The sequence below is a fragment of the Ceratotherium simum genome, chromosome 9 (genome assembly GCF_057802395.1).
Source record: "Ceratotherium simum simum isolate JZ-2026a chromosome 9, ASM5780239v1, whole genome shotgun sequence".
Taxonomy (NCBI): Eukaryota; Metazoa; Chordata; class Mammalia; order Perissodactyla; family Rhinocerotidae; genus Ceratotherium; species Ceratotherium simum.
Genome location: NC_141908.1, coordinates 14,639,580 through 14,664,238, shown reverse-complemented (window position 1 = coordinate 14,664,238; position 24,659 = coordinate 14,639,580). Strand labels below are relative to the sequence as shown.

The following is a 24,659-nucleotide window of genomic DNA, read 5'->3' as shown; positions in this document are numbered from 1 at the left end:
TTTCATTTTGTTGATGGTTTCCTTTGCTGTGCAAAAGCTATTTAGTTTGATGTAGTCCCATTTGCTTATTTTTTCTATTGTTTCTCTTGCCCGGTCAGACATGGTGCTTGAAAAGATGTTGCTAAGACCGATGTCGAAGAGCGTACTGCCTATGTTTTCTTCTAGAAGTTTCACAGTTTCAGGTCTTACATTCAAGTCTTTAATCCATTTGGAGTTAATTTTTGTGTATGGTGTAAGGTAAGGGTCTACTTTCACTTTTTTGCATGTGGCTATCCAGTTTTCCCAACACCATTTGTTGAAGAGACTTTCTTTTCTCCATTGTATGTTTTTGGCTCTTTTGTCAAAGATTAGCTGTCCATAGATGTGTGGGTTTATTTCTGGGCTTTCAATTCTATTCCACTGATGTGTGTCTGTTTTTGTGCCAGTACCATGCTGTTTTGGTTACTATAGCTTTGTAGTATATTTTGAAATCAGGGAGTGTGATACTTCTAGCTTGTTCTTTTTGCTCAGGATTCCTTTTCTTATTAGGGGTCTTTTGTTGTTCCAAATAAACTTTAGGATTCTTTGTTCTATTTCTGTGAAAAATGTTGTTGGAACTTTGATAGGGATTGCATTGAATCTATAGATGGCTTTAGGAAGTATGGACATCTTAACTGTGTTAATTCTTGCAATCCAAGAACATGGAATATCTTTCCATTTCTTTGTGTCTTCTTCAATTTCTTTCAGAAATGTTCTATAGTTTTCGGTGTACAGATCTTTCACCTCTTTGGTTAAGTTTATTCCTAGGTATTTTATTCTTTTTTTGCATTTGTAAATGGGATTGTATTCTTAATTTCTCTTTCTGCTTCTTCGTTGTTAGTGTATAGAAATGCAACTGATTTTTGTATGTTGGTTTTGTATCCTGCAACTTTACCATATTCATTTATTACTTCTAAAAGTTTTCTGGTGGATTCTTTAGGGTTTTCTATATATAAAATCATGTCATCTGCAAATAGTGACAGTTTCACTTCTTCCTTTCCAATTTGGATCCCTTTTATTTCTTTCTCTTGCCTGATTGCTCTGGCTAGGACTTCCAGTACTATGTTAAATAAGAGTGGTCACAGTGGGCATCCTTGTCTGGTTCCTGTTCTTAGAGGGATAGCTTTCAGTTTTTCACCATTGAGGATGATATTAGCTGTGGGTTTCTCATATATGGTCTTTATTATGTTGAGGTACTTTCCTTCTATCCGCATTTTATTCAGAGTTTTTATCATAAATGGATGCTGTATCTTGTCAAAGGCTTTCTCTGCATCTATTGAGATGATCATGTGATTTTTATTCTTCATTTTATTAATGTGGTGTATCACATTGATTGATTTGTGAATGTTAAACCATCCCTGGATACCTGGAATAAATCCCACTTGATCATGGTGTATAATCTTTTTAACATATTGTTGTATGCGATTTGCTCGTATTTTCTTGAGGATTTTTGCATCAATGTTCATCAGTGATATTGGCCTGTAATTTTCTTATTTGTGTTGTCCTTGTCTGGTTTTGGTATCAGGGTAATGTCGGCTATAGAATGAGTTAGGGAGCTTCCCCCTTCCTCAATTTTTGAAAGAGTTTGAGAAGGATAGGTATTAAGTCTTCTTTGAATGTTTGGTAGAATTCACCAGGGAATCCGTCTGGTCCTGGACTTTTATTTTAGGGGAGGTTTTTGATTACTGTTTCAATCTCCTTACTGGTGATTGGTCTATTCAAATTCTCCACTTCTTCTTGATCCAGTTTTGGAAGGTTGTATGATTCTAAGAATTTATCCATTTCTCCCAGATTGTCGAATTGGTTGGCGTATAGCTTTTCATAGTATTCTTATAATCTTTTGTATTTCTGAGGTGTCTGTTGTAACCTCTCCTCTTTCATTTCTGATTTTACTTATTTGTGCCTTCTCTCTTTTTTTCTTGGTAAGTCTAGCTAAAGGTTTGTCAATTTTGTTAATCTTTTCAAGGAACCAGCTCTAGGTTTTATTAATTTTTTCTATTTTTTTTTTGGTCTCTATTTCATTAATTTCTGCTCTGATTTTTATGATTTCCCTTCTTCTACTGATTTTGGGCTTTGTTTGTTCTTCTTTTTCCAGTTCCTTTAGGTGCGTTGTTAGATTGTTTATTTGAGATTTTTCTTGTTTGTTGAGATAAGCCTGTATTGCTATAAACTTCCCTCTTAGAACCGCTTCTTCTGTATCCCATAAATTCTGGCATGTCGTATTTTCATTTTCATTTGTCTCCAGGTGTTTTTTGATTTCTTCTTTGATTTCTTCGTTGACCCAGTCGTTGTTCAGTAGTATTTTGTTTAATCTCCACGTATTTGTGGCTTTTCTGATTTTCTTCCTATAGTTGATTTCTAGTTTCATACCGTTGTGGTCAGAAAGATGCTTGGTATTATTTCAATCTTCTTAAATTTATGGAGACTTGTTTTGTGGCCTAATATGTGATCAATCCAGGAGAATGTTCCATGTGCATTTGAAAAGAATGTGTATTCTTCAGTTTTTGGATGGAATGCTCTGTATATATCTACTAGGTCCATCTGTTCTAGTGTGTCATTTAAGGCCAATGTTTCCTTATTGATCCTCTGTTTGGATGATCTATCCGTTGGTGTAAGTGGAGTGTTAAAGTCCCCTACTATTATTGTGTTACTGTCTATTTGTTTTTATGTCTGTTAATAATTGCTTTATATATTTAGGTGCAGCTACATTGGGTGTGTAGATATTTACAAGTGTTGTATCCTCTTGTTGGATTGTTCCCTTGATCATTACGTAATGCCCTTCTTTGTCTCTTTGTGCAGTTTGTGTTTTAAAGTCTATTTTGCCTGATATGAGTACTGCCCCCCCAGGTTCCCAGTCTTTGCCATTTACGTGGAGTATCTTTTTCCATCTGTTCACTCCCAGATATGAGTGTCTTTATGTCTGATATGTGTCTCTTGTATGCAGCATATGTGTGGGTCTTGTTGTTTTATCCAATCAGCCACCCTATGCCTTTTATTTGGAGCATTTAGTCCATTGACGTTTAAAGTAGCTATTGATAAGTATGTACTTACTGCCATTTTTTTAACTTTTTTTTCCCCCGTGTTTTAGTAGTCCTTCTCTGTTCCTTTCTCTTTCTATGCAGAATTGATGGTCTCTTTAGTTTGACCTCTGTCTGAAAGCTCTACTCTTTAACTCCCCTCCTCCCTCCTTTTATGTTTTTGACACCATATCTAAACTCTTTTTTGTGCATTTGTATCCATTACCCTCTTATCATGGAAATAGATAATTTTTCCTATTTGTAGTGTTCTCTTTTCCCCTTAAATCAGTCCCTTTAACATTTCTTGTAGCAGTGGTTTCTTGTTAACAAACTTCTTTAATTTTTGCTTGTCTGGGAAATTTTTGATCTCTCCTTCCATTTTGAATGATAACCTTGCTGGGTAGAGTATTCTTGGCTGTAAGTTTTTTCCTTTTAGCTCTTTAAATATATCATGCCACTCTCTTCTAGCCTGTAAGGTTTCTGCTGAGAAGTCAGCTGATAGCCTTATGGGATTTCCTTTGTATGTAACTTGGCTTTCTCTTGTGGCTTTTAGGATTCTCTCTTTATCTTTAATTCTTGACATTTTGATTATGATGTGTCTTGGTGTGGGCCTCTTTGGGTTTATCTTGTTTGGGGCCTTCTGTGCTTCCTGTACCTGGATGTCTGTTTCCTTCCTTAGGTTAGGGAAGTTTTCATCTATTATTTCTTGAAATAGATTCTCTGCCCCTTGGTCTCGCTCTTCTCCTTCCAGGACACCTATAACACGGATGTTAGTGCACTTGATGTTGTCCCAGAGGTCCCTTAGACTTTCCTCACTCTTTTTAATTCTTTTCTCTTTTACCTGTTCAGCTTGGGTAATTTCTTCTAGTCTTTTGTTCAGCTCACAGATCCGTTCATCTGTTTCCTCTACTCTGCTTTTGACTCCCTATAGTGAATTTTTCATTTCCAGTATTGTATTGTTCATTTCTGATTGGTTCTTTTTTATATCTTCCATTTCTTTGTTGACATTCTCACTGAGTTCATCTATTTTCCTCCCCAGATCAGTGAGCATCCTTAACACTCTTTGTTTGTACTCTCTGTCGGGTAGGTTGCTCATTTATGTTTCACTTAGGTCCTTTTCTGGGGTTTTGTCCTGTTCCCTTACTTGGAATGTACTCTTTTGCATCCTCATTTTGTCTCTTTCCCTGTGCTTGTGTCTACGTAGTAGGTAGGTCAGCCACGTCTCCTGCTCTTGGATAGGTGACCTTAAATAAGTGATGCCTTAGGAGGCCTGCCGTGTGCTTCCCTCAGCTCTCAATGTTCCAGGGGTGACCCCTATGTGGGCTATGTGTGTCCTTCTGTTGTGGCCTGTTTGCTCTCCCTGTAGGCACCCAGGAAGGCTGAGTTATGCTCCTGGCCAGCTGTTGTAATGCTCAGCTGCTTGTAGTTGTTGTGGGCCCTTCAGTCTCTTTATCAGGTGTGAGGAGCCCCAGCACAGTAGGCTGCAAGTTCTAATACCACATTTGGGTTGCAGTATCTTTTAAGTGAGTAGGCCCCTAGCATGGCAGGTTGTTAGGCTCAAGGCCTACAATTGCTACAAGCCTCCAGCCTTTAGTTCTCTTGTCAGCTTTCTGAGGATTGTAGCTGGGTGGGGCTGGCCTCAGACACAGGAGCACCCAATTGTTTCAGGCTTTGGAAGGTGGGGCACACCCCGTATGTGGGTCTATTGAGAAGCACAAGTCTTCTGCAGCTGACAAGCCCTGCCGCCCACATGTCCACACACACAGTCAACACAGTCCTGCCCCATGTGTGCGCCCTGACCTCCTGAACTGGACCTAGTCTCTCCACGGTGGGAGCCCCACACACTCCACCATTGCCCCACACTCTCCAGCCACTCCTTGTGCACACCCTGCCCTTCTGAAGTGGGCTCACTTGCCAGGCTGCAGAGAATCCATTCACCAATCTATGCAGGCCCACAAGTTGCCTGATGGCTTGTTGTTGGGTGTGGCCAGTCTCTAGGGTGGGCTGCCTGCCCTTGCTGAGCTGGATTAAATCAGTGCTCTAGTGGGTGGGGCAGACCTGGGCTAGTAGGCCCCAGGGAGAACTCCAATGGCGTCTGTGTCAGCACGCCCACACCAGGCCACAACAATGGCTGCCATCAATGTCTCAGTCCCTGGAGAGGTCTCACCTCTCAGCGAGATGCCCTCAGGGCCTATCAGGTGAGTCTCTTTTCACCAAAGCACTGTGCACCTTTCTTTCTGGTGATTTTAGGTTGCTTAAATTTATTTTTAAATTAATTGAAATAACATAAAATTTTAAAGTCCATCTTTTGGTCACACCAGCCACATTTCAAATTTTCAATAACTAAATAAAACCAGTGGCTATCACATTGGACAATATACATATAGAGCATTTCCATTATCATAGAAAGTTCTATTGGACAGAGCTGGTATACATGCATAAGTAATGAAAATAAAAGTTTTCCACTGTTCACTCAGTACCCCTTTTGGAAGGTAACCATGTATATATTTGTACGCATCAAAAAATTCTCCAGAAATATGTCCCTATGACTTCATGTGTCTGTACCTAAACAATGTATTTCAAAATATATCCCTTCATATGTATTGTGTGTGTATTTAATTTCAGCAATATGGATGCTCTATACTTTTTACCCACTTAATAATATAACTCAAAGACATTTTTATATCAACTCTTTTGTTTTCCTCTAATGTTAAATGGCTATGTAGAATTTCCTTGCATGATGCACTACCATTTATTTTCTACCTTTAAATATACTTGACAACCATTTTTGAAATATATTTGTAGGCTAAATTCATAGCAGTATTATTGCTGGCTCAAAGGCAAGGTCAATTTGAAACTTAATAGATAATATCAAATTGCATTAACCAGGTTCACCAATAGTCTATGATATTGCCTGTTAGTCTACTCTTGCTGTGACTGGTATTGTCAACATTTTAACTATTATCAATTTGGCTGATGAAAATTAGCACTTAATTGTTACATTGATTTGCAATTATTTAATTATGAGTGAGGTTGAGCATCATGTTGTCATATGTTCTTTGGCAATTGGTTTATTTTTTTCTATGAGTTCCTTCACATAAGCTTTGTGTGTGTGTGTGTGAGGAAGACTGGCCCTAAGCTAACATCTGTTGCCAGTCTTCCTCTTTTTGCTTGAGGAAGATTGTCCCTGAGCTAACCTCCATGCCAATAGTCCTCTATTTTTTGTATGTGGGATGCTGGAACAGCATGGCTTGATGAGTGGTGTGTAGGTCCACGCCTGGGATCTGAACCCCTGAACCCTGGGGCACCGAAGCGGAGCATGTGAACTTAACCACTACGCCACTGGGCCAGTCCCTGCATAAGCTTTTTAAATTGAGACTTTGCAAGTGATACTCATATGCAGCAAATGTTTTTCTTTAGCTATTTCTACTTACCCTGAATTTCAGTGGAGTTATTCATTCACCATGATTTGGAAAGTCTAGTAAAAGGAACATTTGTATCTCACATCTATTAGTAAATCTGTATCTGTTATGGTGGAAGAAGGAATGAACAATGATTGTTAGGGAAGGAGGAACAATGCCAAAAGTTGTGAGTAAATATCTATAATGAACACCTTCCGTTATAAATGCCTGTTTAATAAAAGTGAGAGAAACCATCTGCCCCATAAGGTGTTGCAAATGCACTCAAATTTTCCCTCAGTTTTCCAAGTGAAATAAAATTAACACTAAAAAAAAAAAAAAAAAAAACATGTAAACTAAACACCTTCTTCATGCCTTAGGCTTGATGCAGCCTTCATCTGGACATTTCAAAATGTGCAGAAAGGGACTGATCGTAGCATTCTATACATTTCATAAAAATATTGAAGCCACTAATGAACATTTCTGAGAAAGAGGAAAATACAAGAAATGACTTCTGCCTTTGGGCCATTAAACTGGAAGGTTAGTAATGACAATTCAACCCAAACTAATTTACTCTGGAAATTATTTTTGTATCCATCCTTGGATCTGGTGAATGTCTAACAGAGCTCCTAAGCACAGTTGTGGAGAGCAGCAGTGTTTGCAACTGTGACTGTGAGGTGAGAAAAAAGAACTCTCTTTTACTTCAGAGCTGGGAATTTGGGCTCAAGAGAATGAATCTGGAGGCAGCTCCTGATTGTTCCTTATTCTCATTACATTGGATTTAACTTGATTTTACAAGCCCTCTTTCTTTCCTCAACTAAGCAGAAAGTGCTGTGACACCAAGGAAGTGAATCTGAAATTACTCTTTTTCTTTACTACTGCTCTTTGCTTTGGCAGAGAAGGGTCATTTATATATATCTCTGCTTATCAAAAGCATATTGACAAATGATGGGGGCTGCCCAGTGGTGTAGTGGTTAAGTTCACGTGCTCAGCTTCTGGCGGCCTGGGGTTTGCAGGTTTGGATGTCGGGTGTGGACCTATGCACCGCCCATCAAGCCACGCTGTGGCAGGTCTCCCACATAAAGTAGAGGAAGATGGGCTCAGGTATTAGCCCAGGGCCAATCTTTCTCAGCAAAAAAGAGGAGGATTGGCAACAGGTGTTAGCTTGGGGCTAATCTTCCTCACACACACACACAAAAAGTATATCGACAAATTAGAAGTAAGTGGAGAATCAATTTATTATGAGACCTGAGCATAAGGAGTAATAGTCCACCTGTTAACATACTCAAGAAATATTCAGGCCAGCCTGGTGGTGTAGTGGTTAAGTTTGTGCACTTCTCTTCAGCAGCCCAGGGTTCTCGGGTTCGGATCCCGGGCATGGACCTACGCACTGCTTATCAAGCCATGTTGTGGCGTCATAGCATATAAAGTAGATGAAGATGAGCATGGATGTTAACCCAGGGCCAATCTTCCTCAGCAAAAAGAGGAGGATTAGAAACGGACGTTAGCTCAGGGCTAATCTTCCTCACAGAACAAAAAAAAGAAAAAAAAAAGGAAAAGAAATATTGATGCTCAAAGCTGAAAATCTGTGCCTTGTTATTCTTTTGTTTTTCAAATGAATAGTGTATTCAGAATCTTCCTTTTAATTTTCATATCTTTCTGTTGTTGTGGTTTGCATCCTGTATCTATTATAATCTCATGTTAAAATTAGAGTGCACTGTCAGCAAGTAATAAACGATAAAGGTATGGTGAAAAGCATTAATTGAGAAAATGTTAATATAATCTTAACATAAAATGTTAATATAGAAAAGCTCTTCTAATTCAATAGAAAAATGAGCTAAAGATATAAATAGACTTTTCACAAAAGAAACACATCATTGATAAACACATAAGTAGATATTAACATAATTTAAAAACAGAAAAATGATGGTCAACAAGGAGAAAGTATTTTGTACCTATCCCATTGGCAAAGCTTAACTTTCATGTTACCAAGTATTGGAAAGAATGTGGAGAACAGGGCCTCTTATACATTGCTATCAGGAGTGTAATTTGTTTTTTACTTTGAGTAATAGTTCGTCATTATTGTGTGAAGTAGAACATTCACATGCCCTACTACTCACAAATTCCTCCTTGGATGTATACCATAAGAAAGTGGTTGCACATGTGTATCAGAAAATAAGAACACAAAGATTTATTCAGTCAAAGTTGCAAACAACCACTGGTCTCCTCAATGGAGCTTAGGGTATATTAATGGACATTTCTGAGAAAGTAGACAATAAAGAATGACTTTGGACCATTAAAGTGCAAGTTTAATAAATGACAGCTCAACTTTTAAACTAACTCACTCTGGAAATTATTTTTATATCCTTGGGTTTCTGGTGAATGTCTAACTCAATTTGATATATATAGGGTATATGTCAAACTGAGTATATACACATATATATACATAAATATACATGTATATATTTGCCTAAATGACATATTTTTTAGTCTTAGTTGGCTTTGAACTTTTAATAGAGGCATCAGGCAGTCCCTGATCTTGTACTTCTTTATCATTCAGCACTCTGTTACTGATTCATAAATATTTGCATCTTGCTGCAGTTCACTTATTTTCATGACTAGTATAGGATATTCCATTCTTTTCCCGTTATTTTCCTGGTTATGTGGTTTGCCATTATTTTCATAAATTATAATATATTTGTTATTTATCCAGTATTCAAATTTAACTGAGCATCTTGTATTTTTATTTACTAAATCTAACATGAATGACACTATGTGAAGAGACAAAAGTTGTGATTAATCTAATTCTGTGCATCCAAAGTCCATTAAGAAGAAAACAACTAAGTATTATACTATCTATGTATAATAATTTCATCAAAGATAGAAAATAGAGAGGAGAAAGTAGACATCAAACATAGTATTATTGAGGAATATACCAGAACATACCAAATCTGGAACAAATAAGTTTACTTTTAGTTACAAACTAATGTTGTCTTTTGTTCCTTGGAATTATTAATGGTAATGCTAAACTAATGATGTCATCCTGACTTTAGATAGGCATTTGATCCATAAGAAAAATTAATTGGCTTTAAAGAAAATTTACTCTTTAAAGCACTAGTATTTTCCTATTTCTCTCTCATTTTTAAAGAAAAGTGAGCCAAGTTAAAAATTGTAATTTTTTTTTGTAAAGCAATACTGGTCATTATATTTTCCCTCCTTTTTAAAAATATAGGAGGGCTGGCCTGGTGGCATAGTGGTTAAGTTCGTTCACTCGCTCCGCTTTGGTAGCCTGGGGTTCACAGGTTCGGATCCCGGGTGCAGACCTATGCGTCGCTTATTAACCCATGCTGTGGTGGCGTCCTGCATATGAAGTACAGGAAGATGGGCATGGATGTTAGCCCAGGGCCAATCTTCCCCATCAAAAAGAGGAGGATTGGCAATGGATGTTAGCTCAGGGCTAATCTTCCTCACCAAAAAGAAAAAAAAAAAGACAGAATTGCAAAGTTCTCAGCAGCCAGCTTCTTGCTTATGCCAGAAATAAAATCACATTAGTGATATAAGTACTTGAAATGTGCATATCATATTTTAAAATATTAACTCTATTATTTAAATCTATGAAATCATACTCTCTAATATTTACCTAATAGAATATCATAGCAAGAATGAACTTAAGTAATTTGCCAATGGGGAACTCTAGTCCAACCGTATTATCTTATAAGCGTTATACTGAACACCTTGTATTAGGCCATGGTGAGGAAAATTCATCCAGAAATTCTGATGTTATATTTTTTAGGACTTCCAAAACTTTTAATTTCTGTCTGTATGCTGTTTTCTTTAATGCCACTGTACCTAAATGTAACAACATCATTTAGAGAAAAATATGTTTGAAATATGATTAGAAAGCATTAAGACAATTTGAAGAGTCAATAGACCAGCAGAAACTGAACTTCAAAGAAATAATTTGCATAAATATGCAAGTTACAGTATCCCTTTGTTTCTTTCTCCAGCCAAAGCTTTTCTAATTTATTGACATTTTGGTTGGAGGAATATTGACATTCTTCTCCTCAAAGTCACCTTGTCTGCTCTGGTTTTTTTAAGTTATTAATAAAATTCAGAGACCATTAGTTTTCACCTTCTATTAAAAATAAAAATTATTTTTTAAATGTTTTAGTGTATGGTCTATGATCCAAATCAATAGAATATTAATTTAGCTGTTCACATTTATTGATCAATAAAGACATATGTGAGGCACTCTATATGGGTTAGTAGGTACTGATTCAATAGTTTTAAAAACCGTTTACTTCTACCATGACACTTTCTGCATTGAATTGTTTTACAAAATATTCTAGTATCAATAAAATGTGGTGCCAAGAAAAAAAAAAGAGACAGGACATCTATTATGTTTTTGCAGCAGCGATGGCATGGATATCATGAAGAAACATAATTCAAACACTATACTAAGTAACCGGGTAGCTAAGAAAAGAGAACATGAAAAAAATACGTTATAAAAGATTTGATTTTAAAGTTCTTTTCATGTAAACACAATTATGGCTATAAAAAACAAATCAGGGCATTGTTTAGAGCTAAAAGAAAAAAATCTATTTGCTTCTGCCTTGTTCCTTTCATTTGAAGCCAGGCATGAAAGGGAACCCATCTTTGCATGGACTGCAATTCGGGTTGTCTTTTCTGGCTTCTCTTGATCTCCTTGTACTCTTCAGCAACTGCACAGTAACCGTTCTCCCTCCTCCCATGCACGTAACGTCAACTGGCTTTTTAAAATCCGTCCTCATGCTTATTTCATGATCACTTATAAACTGTGCTGCAAAAGAAACTTATTCATAATATATACTTAATCACATATTTGAAAAATTCATGTTTTATTTTTCTAGAATAAGAGATGACTTTTCTAAACATTTTTGTCAGATGTCAGTAAATTAAAAACGAGATTGGTCAATGAGGGAAATTATAGCTCAAATAAATTAAACATAAGGAGTGTGTGTGTGTGTATGTGTGTGTGTATGTGTGTGTGTGTCTGTGTGTAGGAAGTTTGTTGGGATGGAGGGGTAGGGAGCAGGAAGAAAAGAACATAGGGCCCGTGAAGACCTACTTTCTTGTTTTCATCATTCTCTATCTGTTGAAAATGTACACACCTACACTTTAAGGCTTAGAGAATTATCCAGCTCAAGTTCCTGGAACAGTAATTTTTTGGAAATAGAAATGCTTTTACATATTTTTATCACCAGCTTGTTACAAGATCTAGAACGAACTCATTCGAACTGCACAGTTCCTGTGCTTCTGTCATTTCTCAATCTTAAGGCAACCAAGTCCTCTTACCAATTTGTTAATTTTAACCCCATCTCTTATTCTTCTCCTCTTGCTCAGTCCTTTCTCAGCCTCAAGTCATACAAAAGCATGTTTTATATTTTCTGGCACTTCTGACATTTAAGTTTGTGTGTAATGATTTCTTGCCATGATCTTCAATATCTGACATCTTGGAACACCATCATTATCTTTGTTTCTACCTCTAGTTATAATGTTTCTGACAAGAGTGAATCATTGCAATGGAACCTCTTAATAGGGGCATTACTGTGGCAATAAAAGATGTAAATTGCAGTTCCAAACAACCTAGAAGAGGAATCATGAAACAGTGATCTATGATTAGATGAACTGCTCATGTAATTATATGTATATGAGGTCAGATGAATCACTTGAGCTGAAAAGGACAGGGAAGGCTTGAAGGGGGACAATTACAATGATATTTTTGAGAAATACAGTTTGAATAAGGAACGGGGGGAATGAAAGTATTACAGCAGGTGGAGCAGGCTGAACAAAAGTACAAGAGGAAGAAAACACACATGTTTAAATTTATTCTTTGTGGTCGTAAACAATACTAATAATAACTGCATTGTTACTGACCCACCACTGGTAGAGCATGTTGTCTGAGGGGTTTTGCCTCTTTTATTTGATGAGGATAGATTTACACTGAACTTAAGTTTTCATCTAATACTCCGTATAACTGATTAATGATGAGGCTTCTAGATTTCTCTCTTAAACTCCAGGCTTTTATAAAAAAATCCTGAACATACCCTATTGGTTATCCTGTAGGGACTATAACCATAACACATCTAAAATTGGCATGTCTAAAATTTTCCTCAAATTATGTTTGTTTTTTGCTTTTTCCTAACCTAGGTTGCAGTAGCAACATTCACCCAGTGATAAACACTTAAAAACGCAGAAATGTTTTGTATACATCCTTCTTTCTCAGTCTTCCAAACAAATCATTAAACTCTTGATTTTATCAACAGGCTTTCTTGCATATGTCCCCTCATCTCTATTCCGTTGTTTCTTCCTTAACTTGTTGATATCGTTTGCCTGGATTGTCATGAGAACCTCTTACCAGATCTCATGACCTCCAAATGTCAACAGATTCAACTCATTTTCCACCCAACTGCCAGAGTAATCATTCTAAATTCAAATATGATTTTGTTGCTTCCTTGTATTTAAATTGCACCATGCAAGAAAACAATCTCTGCCATGTTCATGATAAGAATGCATGCTTATTAATGTTAGCAGTAATCCATGGGCTGGCCCCCACCTCTCCAGGAGCCTTGTTAAGCTATTTGTGCATTTCGTGAAGGTTATTCTCATAATGTAGTCTATAATTTCATTTAACTGGAAACCACTGGATCATGAATTTTTCACTTGCATTACCACCAAATATATGAAAAGGATACCATTCTGTTCTTTAAATCTCATAGTATTGTCTTCTTTCCCTTCCTTCATCCGTATAGCAATTATTACCAAAAATTAGTAAACTGGTAGCTCCCAGGCAGAATCTGGTTCCCATATATATATTTAAAAGCATTGGGTTATATTTTAAAAATCATAAGATTACAAATTAAAATATTAATTTCTAGCTTATCTTGAAAAAAAAATTGGGGGAAACTAGAAATACTGTGTACACTTTCATATGAAATAACGATTGTCTGGAGATGAGGGCGCACTGCCCCTTCTGGACAGCCTGACTACTCTGTTTGCCCTCAGTTTACCCAGATGGCTTCATTCTTCCACTGCGTACTTAGCCCCTTAAGGCATTTGGGTTTTGGACCCCTACTCTACCATGGACTACAGAGAAACACAGTGCTTGTTTTCTCCTGCCCAATATGGGATGGAAAAGATTCTAATGGACTTGGGTTCTCAACTTCTTAGCACTTTCAGTGTCTACAGTGGTGCTTGTTATCTCATGAAAGTTCAATATATGAGTTTTGGTAGAATTGAATGATACATACAAATGAGGTAGTGCAAAATCTTCCCAAGCTGCCTGAAAGCATGCGTTTTTTTTCTCGACTTGATCAAATGTCTTGTCTTCCTTGTTTAATTGGTTTAGTCAACCACCTGCATGTTTACTTTCCTCTGTTTATCCTACCTTGCTTGGCTTTAATTGAGTGTTCCTAGATGGCAGAGTTCATGCATTTTAATGCCCTTTGTACCATCTTCGGTGTCAAAAAATGCACTGGTAAGCATCATTGCTGAATTCTATTATTTCGATAGTAATTAAGTGATTAAATATGTAGGTAACATAATAGCATTATTGGCAATAATAAACTTCCCAAAACACTAATTTGAAGCCATATCAAGTTGAGACTCAACCAGAGCTATATTAATGTCTGTAATTAGGGTCAATGTATACCAAGGGGTCTCCTGTGGCTGCTAGGAAGAATTAATCTCCTAGATGCAACAGATGATAACATTAATGGCTTACGCTAAGAAAAATTTGCCTGAGACTTCCAGTGTCCCTTGACTAAGCTGCAAGGATGTGTTTTCTATATGTGTATCATCAGCAAGTCTCTTTCTAGCACCAGTGACCTGCGCACAGCTCTCTAAATTGAGAGAAGGTTCATCAACTTGGGCCCCTGAAAAGGTATTTGGAAAGTTTCCCAGTTTGTGTGCTGTATAATCTGGAGGCAGTATAGTGATAATTAATAAAGTGCCAGACTGGATAATTGTAGGAACTGCAAAAGATTCTAAAATGTTGTTACCGGAGGCACAGACGCACCTGTGAATGTGTGAAGTTAATTTGTGTGAGGAACACCACACAAGAGTGGATGGGGACGAGGGAGTTGAGATTTTCTTTAAATAATTCAGACAGGGAAGCTCTCTTTAAAAAAAATGATAGAAAGAGACTCCTGCTGTTGAGATAATGCAGAGTTTATTAAAAGAGTTCCTTCTCTATTCTTTTGTTATGTGTGCTTCCCTGTGACCTTGAGAAAAGTTTAAGAACTGTGGTACCAGAGTTTTCTAATCCCCATAGGACAAGAATGATGGCATTGCCCTCTTAACCAATTTTTAAATAACAATAAACCTCCTCTAATTGTGTTAACAATACATCTTCTAATACTATAATGTTGAGACAGATGACTTTGTGTTCTCAGTGTCACCCTAAATTCCCCACAGACTAGTTTCCATCAAGTTTCAGTATACATTAAGATAATGAGAGAAAAAGAAAAAATAAGAATGAGGATACCCACCTCACGATATTATCATGAAGAGGATTGAGGATTATTGAAAACTACAAAGTTATCAGCAATTTACAGAGCTGATGATAGACGATAGATCAATGGCAGCTCTATTGTTATTGTTTTGTTGTTATTTTCATTATTATTGAAATGGCTTTTTGAAAAAATGAAAAACAAAATCCTTTACATGAATTACTGCCAGTGACGATTCTGACCTTCGTCTAAAGTGTCTTATACGTGGGGTGTACAAGATGGATGTATATATAGGTAAAACCTCTGCCCACATAATAGTATTTTCTCCCAGACCACTTCAGTCTCTTGCATATATGGCTCAGAGATTAACAAACTATGTTATTGCCACAACAATTCTCTGACACCAACTGAGTGACCTACAATTCAATTCAGTTCTGACACTGACTGCTCAGAGTTAATACAGACCCCACAGGTTAAGGACTCAGTGACCGCCCCCACTTCAGATACCAACTGCAAGTCCTGAGTCCTCAGGCTACCTGCATTTCTGTCCAACTTGGCTACAAATTTGGTGGTTCCCACAATCCCACTTCAGGTTTGGTAATTTGCTAGAATGACTCACAGAATATGCTATACTTATGGCTACTGGTTTATAAAGGATACAAATGGAGAGCCAGGTGTATAGGTAAACAGGGCAAATCCAGAAGAGTCCCAAGCACAGTCTCTGTTTCTGTGGAGTTGGGGTGTGCCAACCTCCTAGTACATTGATATGACTAATAACAAGAAAGTTCCTCCAAATTTCATTGTTCAGAGTCTTTTGTCAAGGTTTCATTACCTAGGCAAGATTGGTTAAATCCTTGACCGAGTGATTGAACTCCGTCTCCAGCCCTTCCACCCTCACTGACCTCCAGGTAGGGTTGAAGGTTCTAATTCTCTTACCTGGTGGTTGGTTCCTTTGGTGGCCAGCCCCCATCCAGAAGCTATCCAGCCACCTTCCCCCGACCCCCACTTTTTGTGTCATCTCATTAGCATGAACCAGATGTGGTCGAAGGGACTAGTTACTAATAACAAAAGACACTCTTATCACTCAGGAAATTGGAAGCATTTTAGGAGTTCTGTGTCAGTAAGAGCAAATATGTTTTTATTATATCACACAAACTTTGCCAAATATTAATTAGTCTGAGTCTCTTATCCTTTACATTGTGTTTTAGGGATTTCTAAGTAAGAAATCTTTTCTGTTCTTCGTAGAGAACAGTCTTGTGGAAACTGCCCTGACGTAAAGTGTACAAAATTTTTTATATACATATTTCTCTGCAAAAATCATACAAACTAGTTTGCCTAAAATTCATATGCAGTTTATTTTATTTTTTGTTTGTATTTTTTTGGCTTTCATGCATCGACTCGATTTGCTTGCCTTCTCTTTAAATATGAAGTTAAATATAATCTATTTCAAATGAAATCATTTCTCCATTCTGAATGTATTTCTCCTTTTTTTTTTTTTTTTGTGAGGAAGATCAGCCCTGAGCTAACATCTGATGCCAATCCTCCTCTTTTTTCTGAGGAAGACTGGCCCTGAGCTAACATCCATTCCTATCTTCCTCTACTTTATATGGGACGCCGCCACAGCATGGCTCGACAAGCAGTGTGTGGGTGCGCGCCCGGGATCTGAACTGGCGAACCCTGGACCGCCAGAGCGGAGCATGTGCACTTAACCACTTGCACCACTGGGCCGGTCCCTCTTTCGTTTTATTTTTAATGGTAAAACTATAGGCTCAAAATCAATCAGGTACAGTGTAGTTATATATATATATATATATATGTATAATATATGTATAAATATATCAAGTATGATCAGTTATGTATTTGTGTTTTAATCTGTTTCACTCTCAGATTTTCCTTTAAAGAGATTTTGTCTTTAATATGTGTCTTCTTTTAAATATAAATATACAACCTATAAGAAAACAAAAGCATAGAGATAGAAAATCATGACACCACAGAATGTCACTATTTCTTTTCCTTTTGATTAATCCAACATGCAAATATAAAAGCATTTTGGTTACTTAAGAAGTTCAAAGAGTTTTTGCTTTGTTTTATTATAATGAAAATATTAAGAAACATAGTCTTTAAGTGATAACATGGACAAAAGATATGCTAGCAATTTTTTTCTTAATGCAATGTCTAATGTAGCTTCTCCAAGCTTTCATATCCATCTGTATAATCACATATACATACATGCAAATACATATTTATAATAGGAATGAGAATGCCTATTTCACAGTGTTATGATGAGAATTGAGATCTTTTTTGATATTTGCATATCTAAATGCATTTTAATCTCTGTCATTAAGCTTTTTAAGATAACTGTTTCTTTTTATTTCTAGGTAACTTTCAAAGCATCAAGATATTCAGTTTCACCAGATTTAAAATATGTTCTTCTGGCATATGATGTCAAACAGGTAAAAGAGAGATCCTCTTTGAAAAAAATTTTTCTTTGTGATGCATTCAGGTGGTAGTTCATCGTTTTACTTGATCATCTACTCTCTTAGAGAAAATTTGGCGTATTCAATAGCTGCAGGGGGACACTAACAACTAATACTGCACAAAAGAGGTTTGGAGATGATGTCTTTTCTTCCACACCTGGCTAGCAAATAACTCACCAATCTGCCCAGTGCCTGTGCGGTCCAAGTCCCATCTCTTTTAGAGGGAAGTTTGGCAGAGTTTAGCAAATCCAACAAATGGGGGCTTTTGACATTTTCAGGATAAGCCTTACTATATACTTGAGTGTTTCATCTATATATAGATTTGGGAGTTTCCTAATGGCTGTGCCCTGAGCTGCATGCAATGTGTACAATGGAAAGGGACTGGTGAAAACATTGTTTCAGGTTATGGTTAATGGATTCTTTGGTAGTATTTGAGCATAAGCCTTGTGGTTATCGAGACTTCTGAAAGTAGGGTAAATCAGGGATTCAATTCTGAACAAATAAAATGTTCTAATTGCAATTAGTGTTTCATTATTCCATGTCAGCTCTACAGCACAATTAGAACAATATGTATGGTTGTTGGGTATTTTGTACTTAGATATATTTCACACTGTTAAAAAGCAAAATAAGTTGAAAAGGCAATTCAGCAGATTAGTTTCTGTAGAAAATAAATGATCGGAAATCACTCAAGAAAGTTTTATGTGCTTTAAGACACACAATAAAAATTTATAGACTTAAGGCAGGAAGCCATGTATAATGCATTGAAAGCCTTTGAGCACATGAAATTTCACAATTCAAAGGACCTTCTATTTGATGTTTTTAGTCTTTTGGAATATCTATGTGCTATATTTTTAGACAAGTTTATATTTTTTGTTGAAAATAATTAATTTATGCTGAAAAAGTCAGGGAGATTGTAAACAAAGACATCTTTTCCTATTGTAAATCATGGCCTTTTTCTTAAGTTTTGCTCTGTTATCTCTATTCATTGAGACTTTGAAAATCACATGTAATAGTAAGAAAAATACTTGACTTTTATAAACAAAAATATTACAATATTCTTAACAGGTTTTTAAATAATATTATTTATCTAAAGAATTTTAACTTAAAATGACTGCTACATAAAACTGATAATGAGCTTTTTAAAAAAAAATCAGATTTTGGCAGCTACAATAATCAAGACTCTGGAACAGAGGGATAGACACATAGATCAATGAAACAGATTAGAGAGCCCAGAAATATACCTACACGAATATGCCCGACTGATTTTTGACAAACGTGCAAAAGTAATTCAATGGAGGGAAGATAGTCTTTTCAACAAATGGTGCTGGAGCAATTGGACATCCATTGGCAAAACAAACAAACAAACAAATAAAAATACCTTGACCTAAACCTCACATTATATAAAAATCCAAAATACATTGTGGATTTAAATGTAAAATGTAAATCGATAAAACTTTTAGTAAAAACTCATAGCAGGAAATCTTTGGGATCTAGGACTAGGAAAAGAATTCGTCAACTGTACATCAAAATTACAGTGTATACAAGGAAAAACCATTGGTCTCTGAAAGACCCTATAATGAGGACGAAAATACAAGCTCCAGACTGAAAGAGAATATTTGCAATTCATATATTCAAAAAGGACTAATATCTTGAATATATAAAGAACTCCCAAATCTCTACAGTCACAAAAAACAGAACAAAATAACTATACAATCAAAAATTGGGCAAAGAGATGAAGAGACATTTCATTGAAGAGGACATACAGATGGCAAACAAGCACAGGAAAATATGTTCAACAACATTAGCCGCTAAGTAAATGCAAATTAAAACAACAATGAAATATCAATACTTACCTAGCAGAATGGCTAAAATTAAAAAACAGTGACTATACCAAATGTGGCAAGCATACAGAGAAACTGGACACTCATACATTGCTGTTGGGGATGTATAATGGTACAGCTACTCTGAATATAATGTATAATGATAGATTAACTTTGGATATTGGGCCAAAATGTGTCAGATTATATGAGAATATAATTAACACCAAAAATATATACCTATGGACCTATTTTGATATTTTGTCTTTTTTTTTTGCTTAACTTCAAGAAAAATAAACATACTTTATGTCCCATCAATCTTTGGAAGTGAGAGGAGGCTATTACCTTAATATGTAAAAAATGATCAAACTAATACAACTTCATTCACTTATTCATTGTATTTATTCATCATCTATCAGGTGCAAACCACTGGGCTAGACATAATGCAGGGTGTGTGTGTGTGCGCACACATGTAGACACAAGATTAAACCATCTCCTTCAAAAAAATACAATCAAGTAGAGGTGATATGACACAAACACTTATATCCACCAAATACAGCATTGAGTCATGTGTCTTGAGAGTGGTAATATTAAAGAACAGAGAAATATTCCGTTCAAGATAGTCGTGTTGGACAGGGAAGCATATGCTGGACTTTGAAGGTCAAATAGGTAAAGATGAGTAGAAAAACATTCCAGGTGGATGGACAACATGGGACTCATGGAGGCAGCATTAAGTCTTTGAGGGACAGCATCAGTTCAGACTAACTAGCCAACAGGTTGACATTTTTGAGAGAAAAAACAAACCTGTAAATCTGATTGAGCCCAAATTATAAAAGAACTTGAATCCCATTCGATTCTATATTGTTTATACTGAGATAGCAATTTGGGATCATTGATGGTTTTAGAGTAATTAAATGGTATGATTACTTTGTGTATGTATCTGTGTGTGTGTGTGTGCATGCACACGCACATGGGTATAATGCCCATTAACAATCATGGGAAAAAACAATCATACAAAATCTGACCACCCAAACACACCCACTAAAATTATATTGTACATTTTATTCTTTTTATCTCCCTTTATATATAAAAGTAGGGAAACAGGAATTATCATATATTAGGCATTGTTTTAGGCAAACGCTGTTACTCTGATTTCAGAGAGGAAAAAGTTGACCTTAGAAAAGCTGGAAGATGCAGGATCAGACAGATTTAGAAATTTACCCATGATCTTTCAAGTAGGAAGTAATAGCTGCACACTAGCAAATTGGCTTGTGCAATCTTTTGTCTTTATCTTCATTGTAAGTCAGATGAGCTGAACTAGAAAACTCAAAGACTGGATTCCAACAACTTACACATTCTCCCTATTGTTGGACCTTAGTTGTTTCCATGTTCAAAAAATGTTTTGAAACTATTTTTGTGTATGTCCCCTTTTTTCCTGAATTTGATATTTCTTTGAGGTCTATATCCATAAATGGAATTTCTGAATGAAAAGATATAGCAAATTTTTAATTGAACTGAAATTCACAATAGTTAACACAAAATTAACTGTTTTAAAGTGAACAATTCAGTGGCATTCAGTACATTCACAATGTTGTGCAACCACCACCTCTATATAGTTCCAAAACATTTTAATCAACCCAAAAGAAAACCCCTTACCCATTAATTAGTCACTTCTCATTCTTCCTTACTCCACCCTCTGATAACCGTGAATCTGATTCCTATCTATGGATTTACCTATTTTGGATATTTCATGTAAATAGAATCATATAGTATGTGACCTTTTTGTCTGGCTTCTTTCACTTAGCATAATGTTTTTGAGGTTTATCCACATTGTAGTATGTATCCATACTTCATTCATTTTTATGGTTGAATAATATTTCATTGTATGCATATACCACATTTATTTATCCATTCATCCATTGATGAATGTTTGGAGTTTTTTCACCTTTTGGCTATTATGAATAGTGCTGCTATGAACATTTGTGCACAGAATTTTTTTGAGTACCTATTTTCAATTTTGGTGGTATATATTGAGGTGTGAAATTGCTGGGTAATATGATAATTCTATGTTTAACTTTTTGAGGAACCACCAAACGGTTTTCCAAAGTGGCTGCACCATTTTACATTCCCACCAGGAATTTATGAGTTCTAATTTCTCTGTATCTTCATCAACAGTTCTTATTTTCTATTCTTCTTATTATAGCTATCCTAATGTGTATGAATTGGTATCTCATTGTGGTTTTGGACACACCTCCCTAATAACTAATGATGTTGAGCATATTTTCAAATGCTTGTTGATCTTTTGTATTTCTTCTTTGGAGAAATGTCTATTCAAGGCCTTTGCCTATTTTAATTTTTGTTTTGTTTTGTTTTGTTTTTTGTAGTTAAGTTTAACAGCTGTTTATATATTCTGGATAGTAGACCTTTATCAGATATAGGATTTGCAAATATTTTTTCCCACTCAGTAGATTGTTTTTTCACTTTCTTGATAATATAATGTCCTTTAATGCATAAATTTTTAAAAATCTGGTGAAGTATGATTTATTTATTTTTCTTTCTTGTTGTACATGCTTTTGGTGTCATATATAAGAATCCATTGCCAAATTCGAGGTCATGAGGTCTTACCCCTATGATTTCTTCTGAGTTTTATAGGGTTAGTTCTTATATTTAGGTTATTGATATATTTTGAATTAATTTTTGTGTATTGTGTGAGATACAGGTCCAAGTATAGCAGATTTTAAGGCTCCTGTTAGATATTGAAAAACTGCATTCCAAAATGGTTATGTTGGTTTATACTGCCCTTAGACAATGTATGGCCTGTTACGTTACCATCTTTACCAACATAGAACTATATCTTAAAGAAAAAGTAATTGTTAACTTGATAGATTAGCCTAAGAATTAATCAAATACACACACACACACACACACACACAAACACACACACACACAGTCAGTATTAGTTTTATAATATGGTATGGTAAATTGCCCAAAACTTAGTGACTTTACAAAAAGCCTTTACTATTGCTCACAGTTTGTATGTGTCAGGAATTTGGGACTGGCTTAGGTGGGTGGTTCTGGTTCAGGATCTGTCATGAAGTTGCAATCAGGTACCCGCTGGGGCTGCGGTCATCTGACAGCTTGACTGAGGCTAGAGGACACACTTCCAAGGTAGACCAATCACATGGATGGCAAATTGGTGCTGGCTGTTGGCATGAGGTTCAGGTTCCTTCACATGAATCTCTCTACATTGCTACTTGAGTGTCCTCATAACATGGTACCTGGATTTCCCCAGGGTGAATAATGCAAACAATAAAGACAGAAACTTCAAGGCCTTGTGATCTATCTTTGGAAGTCAACGGTTACTTTCACAGTATGTTTTTTTTTTTGGTCACACAAGTCAGCTGTAATTCAGTGTTGGAGAGGAATATCAGGAGATGAGGATTTTGGGGGACCATCTTACAGGCTGGCTAACATAGACCCCAAATGTTTCCATCCTATGTGCAAAATATGCTCACTCTCTCCAAGGTCCCCCAAATTTTCATCCATCACAGTCCAGCATTTTATCAAGCAGATCAGTCTCCTCAGGCATGCTTCCTTGATTATAGTCCCTTGACTATATTTATATATTCATATATAAAATTAAATATATTCAAAATATATTCATGTATTTGTATCCATATAAATGTAAAGATACACATATATTTAGATATATATATTTGTTTGACTAATATCTCAGTTTGATTATTTTTATTGTTGAATAACGTATTTATATACTCCATTCCTTTATCTTTTGTATTGTCGGTATTTTTTGAAAAATCCATTTATATAATTTAATTATCGGTTCTATTGTCCTTTAAATATATCATCAATTTTTGGGTTTAGTTATTTTGTGACTTAGAAAAAGTTTGAATTTTCTGATAAAATTTATCTTTTACCTTGTTTTGTTTTCGTTTGTCTTTAAACTTAGAAAAATGCCCACCAATATGATAACTGTACTGTTTTCTATTTTTATATATTTTTATGCATAAATATTTATTCTATTTTATTTGCAATTGTTTATGGTGACAAATGATCAAAACCCATCTTCCTAATGATCTTAATAATGGAAAAGACCTGTCTTTTATATGAGTGAATGTAATCATAGCCAGTCACCTCGGAAGACTCGAAAGGAACACCTTTGATGTATTAGCAAACCACACAGCACAACTGAGCGATGTGAACTGGCTGCCACACCTGTCCTCAGCCTGAGTTTTTCCCACAGCTTTAATGAAAAAGAGGGAAATATGAATGCTTCTCAAACTCGCTCAAACTTTCTGTCTTGAATAATTTTCTGGTATAAAGAGAAACGCATGTGATAATAATTCTGCCTCAAGAATTCTGTGAGACAGCAACTACAAAGGATCTAGCAGTGGTTTTTGGAGTCAGGATAGCCTGCTCAAGAGAGCTAATTTAGTGTTTTCTCCCTAGCAATGTCCTCAATTTGCGTCAAATATCAATTATTTAGTGTAGGCCAAACTTAGAAGGTGTTTTATAGGTCAACACTAAGTTGTCCTATCTGTTACCTGTGGGGTCCCGGTGTTGAAACACTAATATGTGGGTTATCAATGTTGAAATGCTTTATTCAGAGTTTGAGTTGATATCATCGTTGTGTCTAAAGTATGAAGAGTATGATTCTGACTTTTTTTTAGCCTTTTACATGTTAACTATGCTATTTTAACAAACACTGCAATTATAATGTCCATAGTAATAAAGCAAGTATGATTACAAATATGGATTTATGGACAGCTTTTGAAGCTTCTGTATGAGGAACTGCATCACAAATAAATAATGTAAAATATAAATCAATAATTTTTTAGTACTTTGCAAAGAAGCCAAAATAATATTAATTTTTGTTTTGATATCAATTTCTATCAAACTTGGGCTAAATCTTTTCTCTGAGATATATAAGTATTAATTAATTCTAATATGATAATATGAAGACTATTTCCCCCCATGTAAATTGTTTGTGCTCTATAATATTAAAAAGTTAATTTCAACAAAGTGAGAAGTTGCTTTTCTTTTTCTTTGGTCAGATTAATGTTTCTCATCATTTGGGCCTATAACATGGCTCCTAGCTCATTCTTCTCTGTAGTATTTCAGAATGTTTTATGATTGTTGTAGTAGAAATCTATGGACAAGTCAAGATGAATGCTTTCTGACTATAAGACTCTTACAGTGTGGTAAAGGCTCTAACATACATACTCCACTAACTACATTACAAGAGAAAAAGAGGTAGGTAAGGAGAGGCGAGAGGAAGAAAAGATTATTTATGATTGAAAGGAAAGATGAGTCTTATGTAGGGAGGTAGAGACTCAACGTTTGAGAAGATTGCCCTGCTGCAGGGGCACTTTGGGGTAATCTTGTGTGAGTCTTCCTTCCTCCTTACTCGCTTTGCCTGTTTCCA

At 35.8% G+C, this 24,659-nt stretch overlaps 1 protein-coding gene across 5 annotated transcripts in view; it reads left to right on the top strand.

Annotated features, from left to right (window-relative positions):
- DPP10 (dipeptidyl peptidase like 10) overlaps positions 1 to 24,659 on the top strand; it is an 830,517-nt gene that overhangs the window by 515,658 nt on the left and 290,200 nt on the right. For all 5 annotated transcript variants that reach the window (XM_087435067.1, XM_087435066.1, XM_087435064.1 and 2 more), the window contains one exon: positions 17,301 to 17,375. In XM_087435067.1, the coding sequence (XP_087291193.1) occupies positions 17,301 to 17,375 (75 nt within the window). The remainder of the gene's footprint in view (positions 1 to 17,300; positions 17,376 to 24,659) is intronic.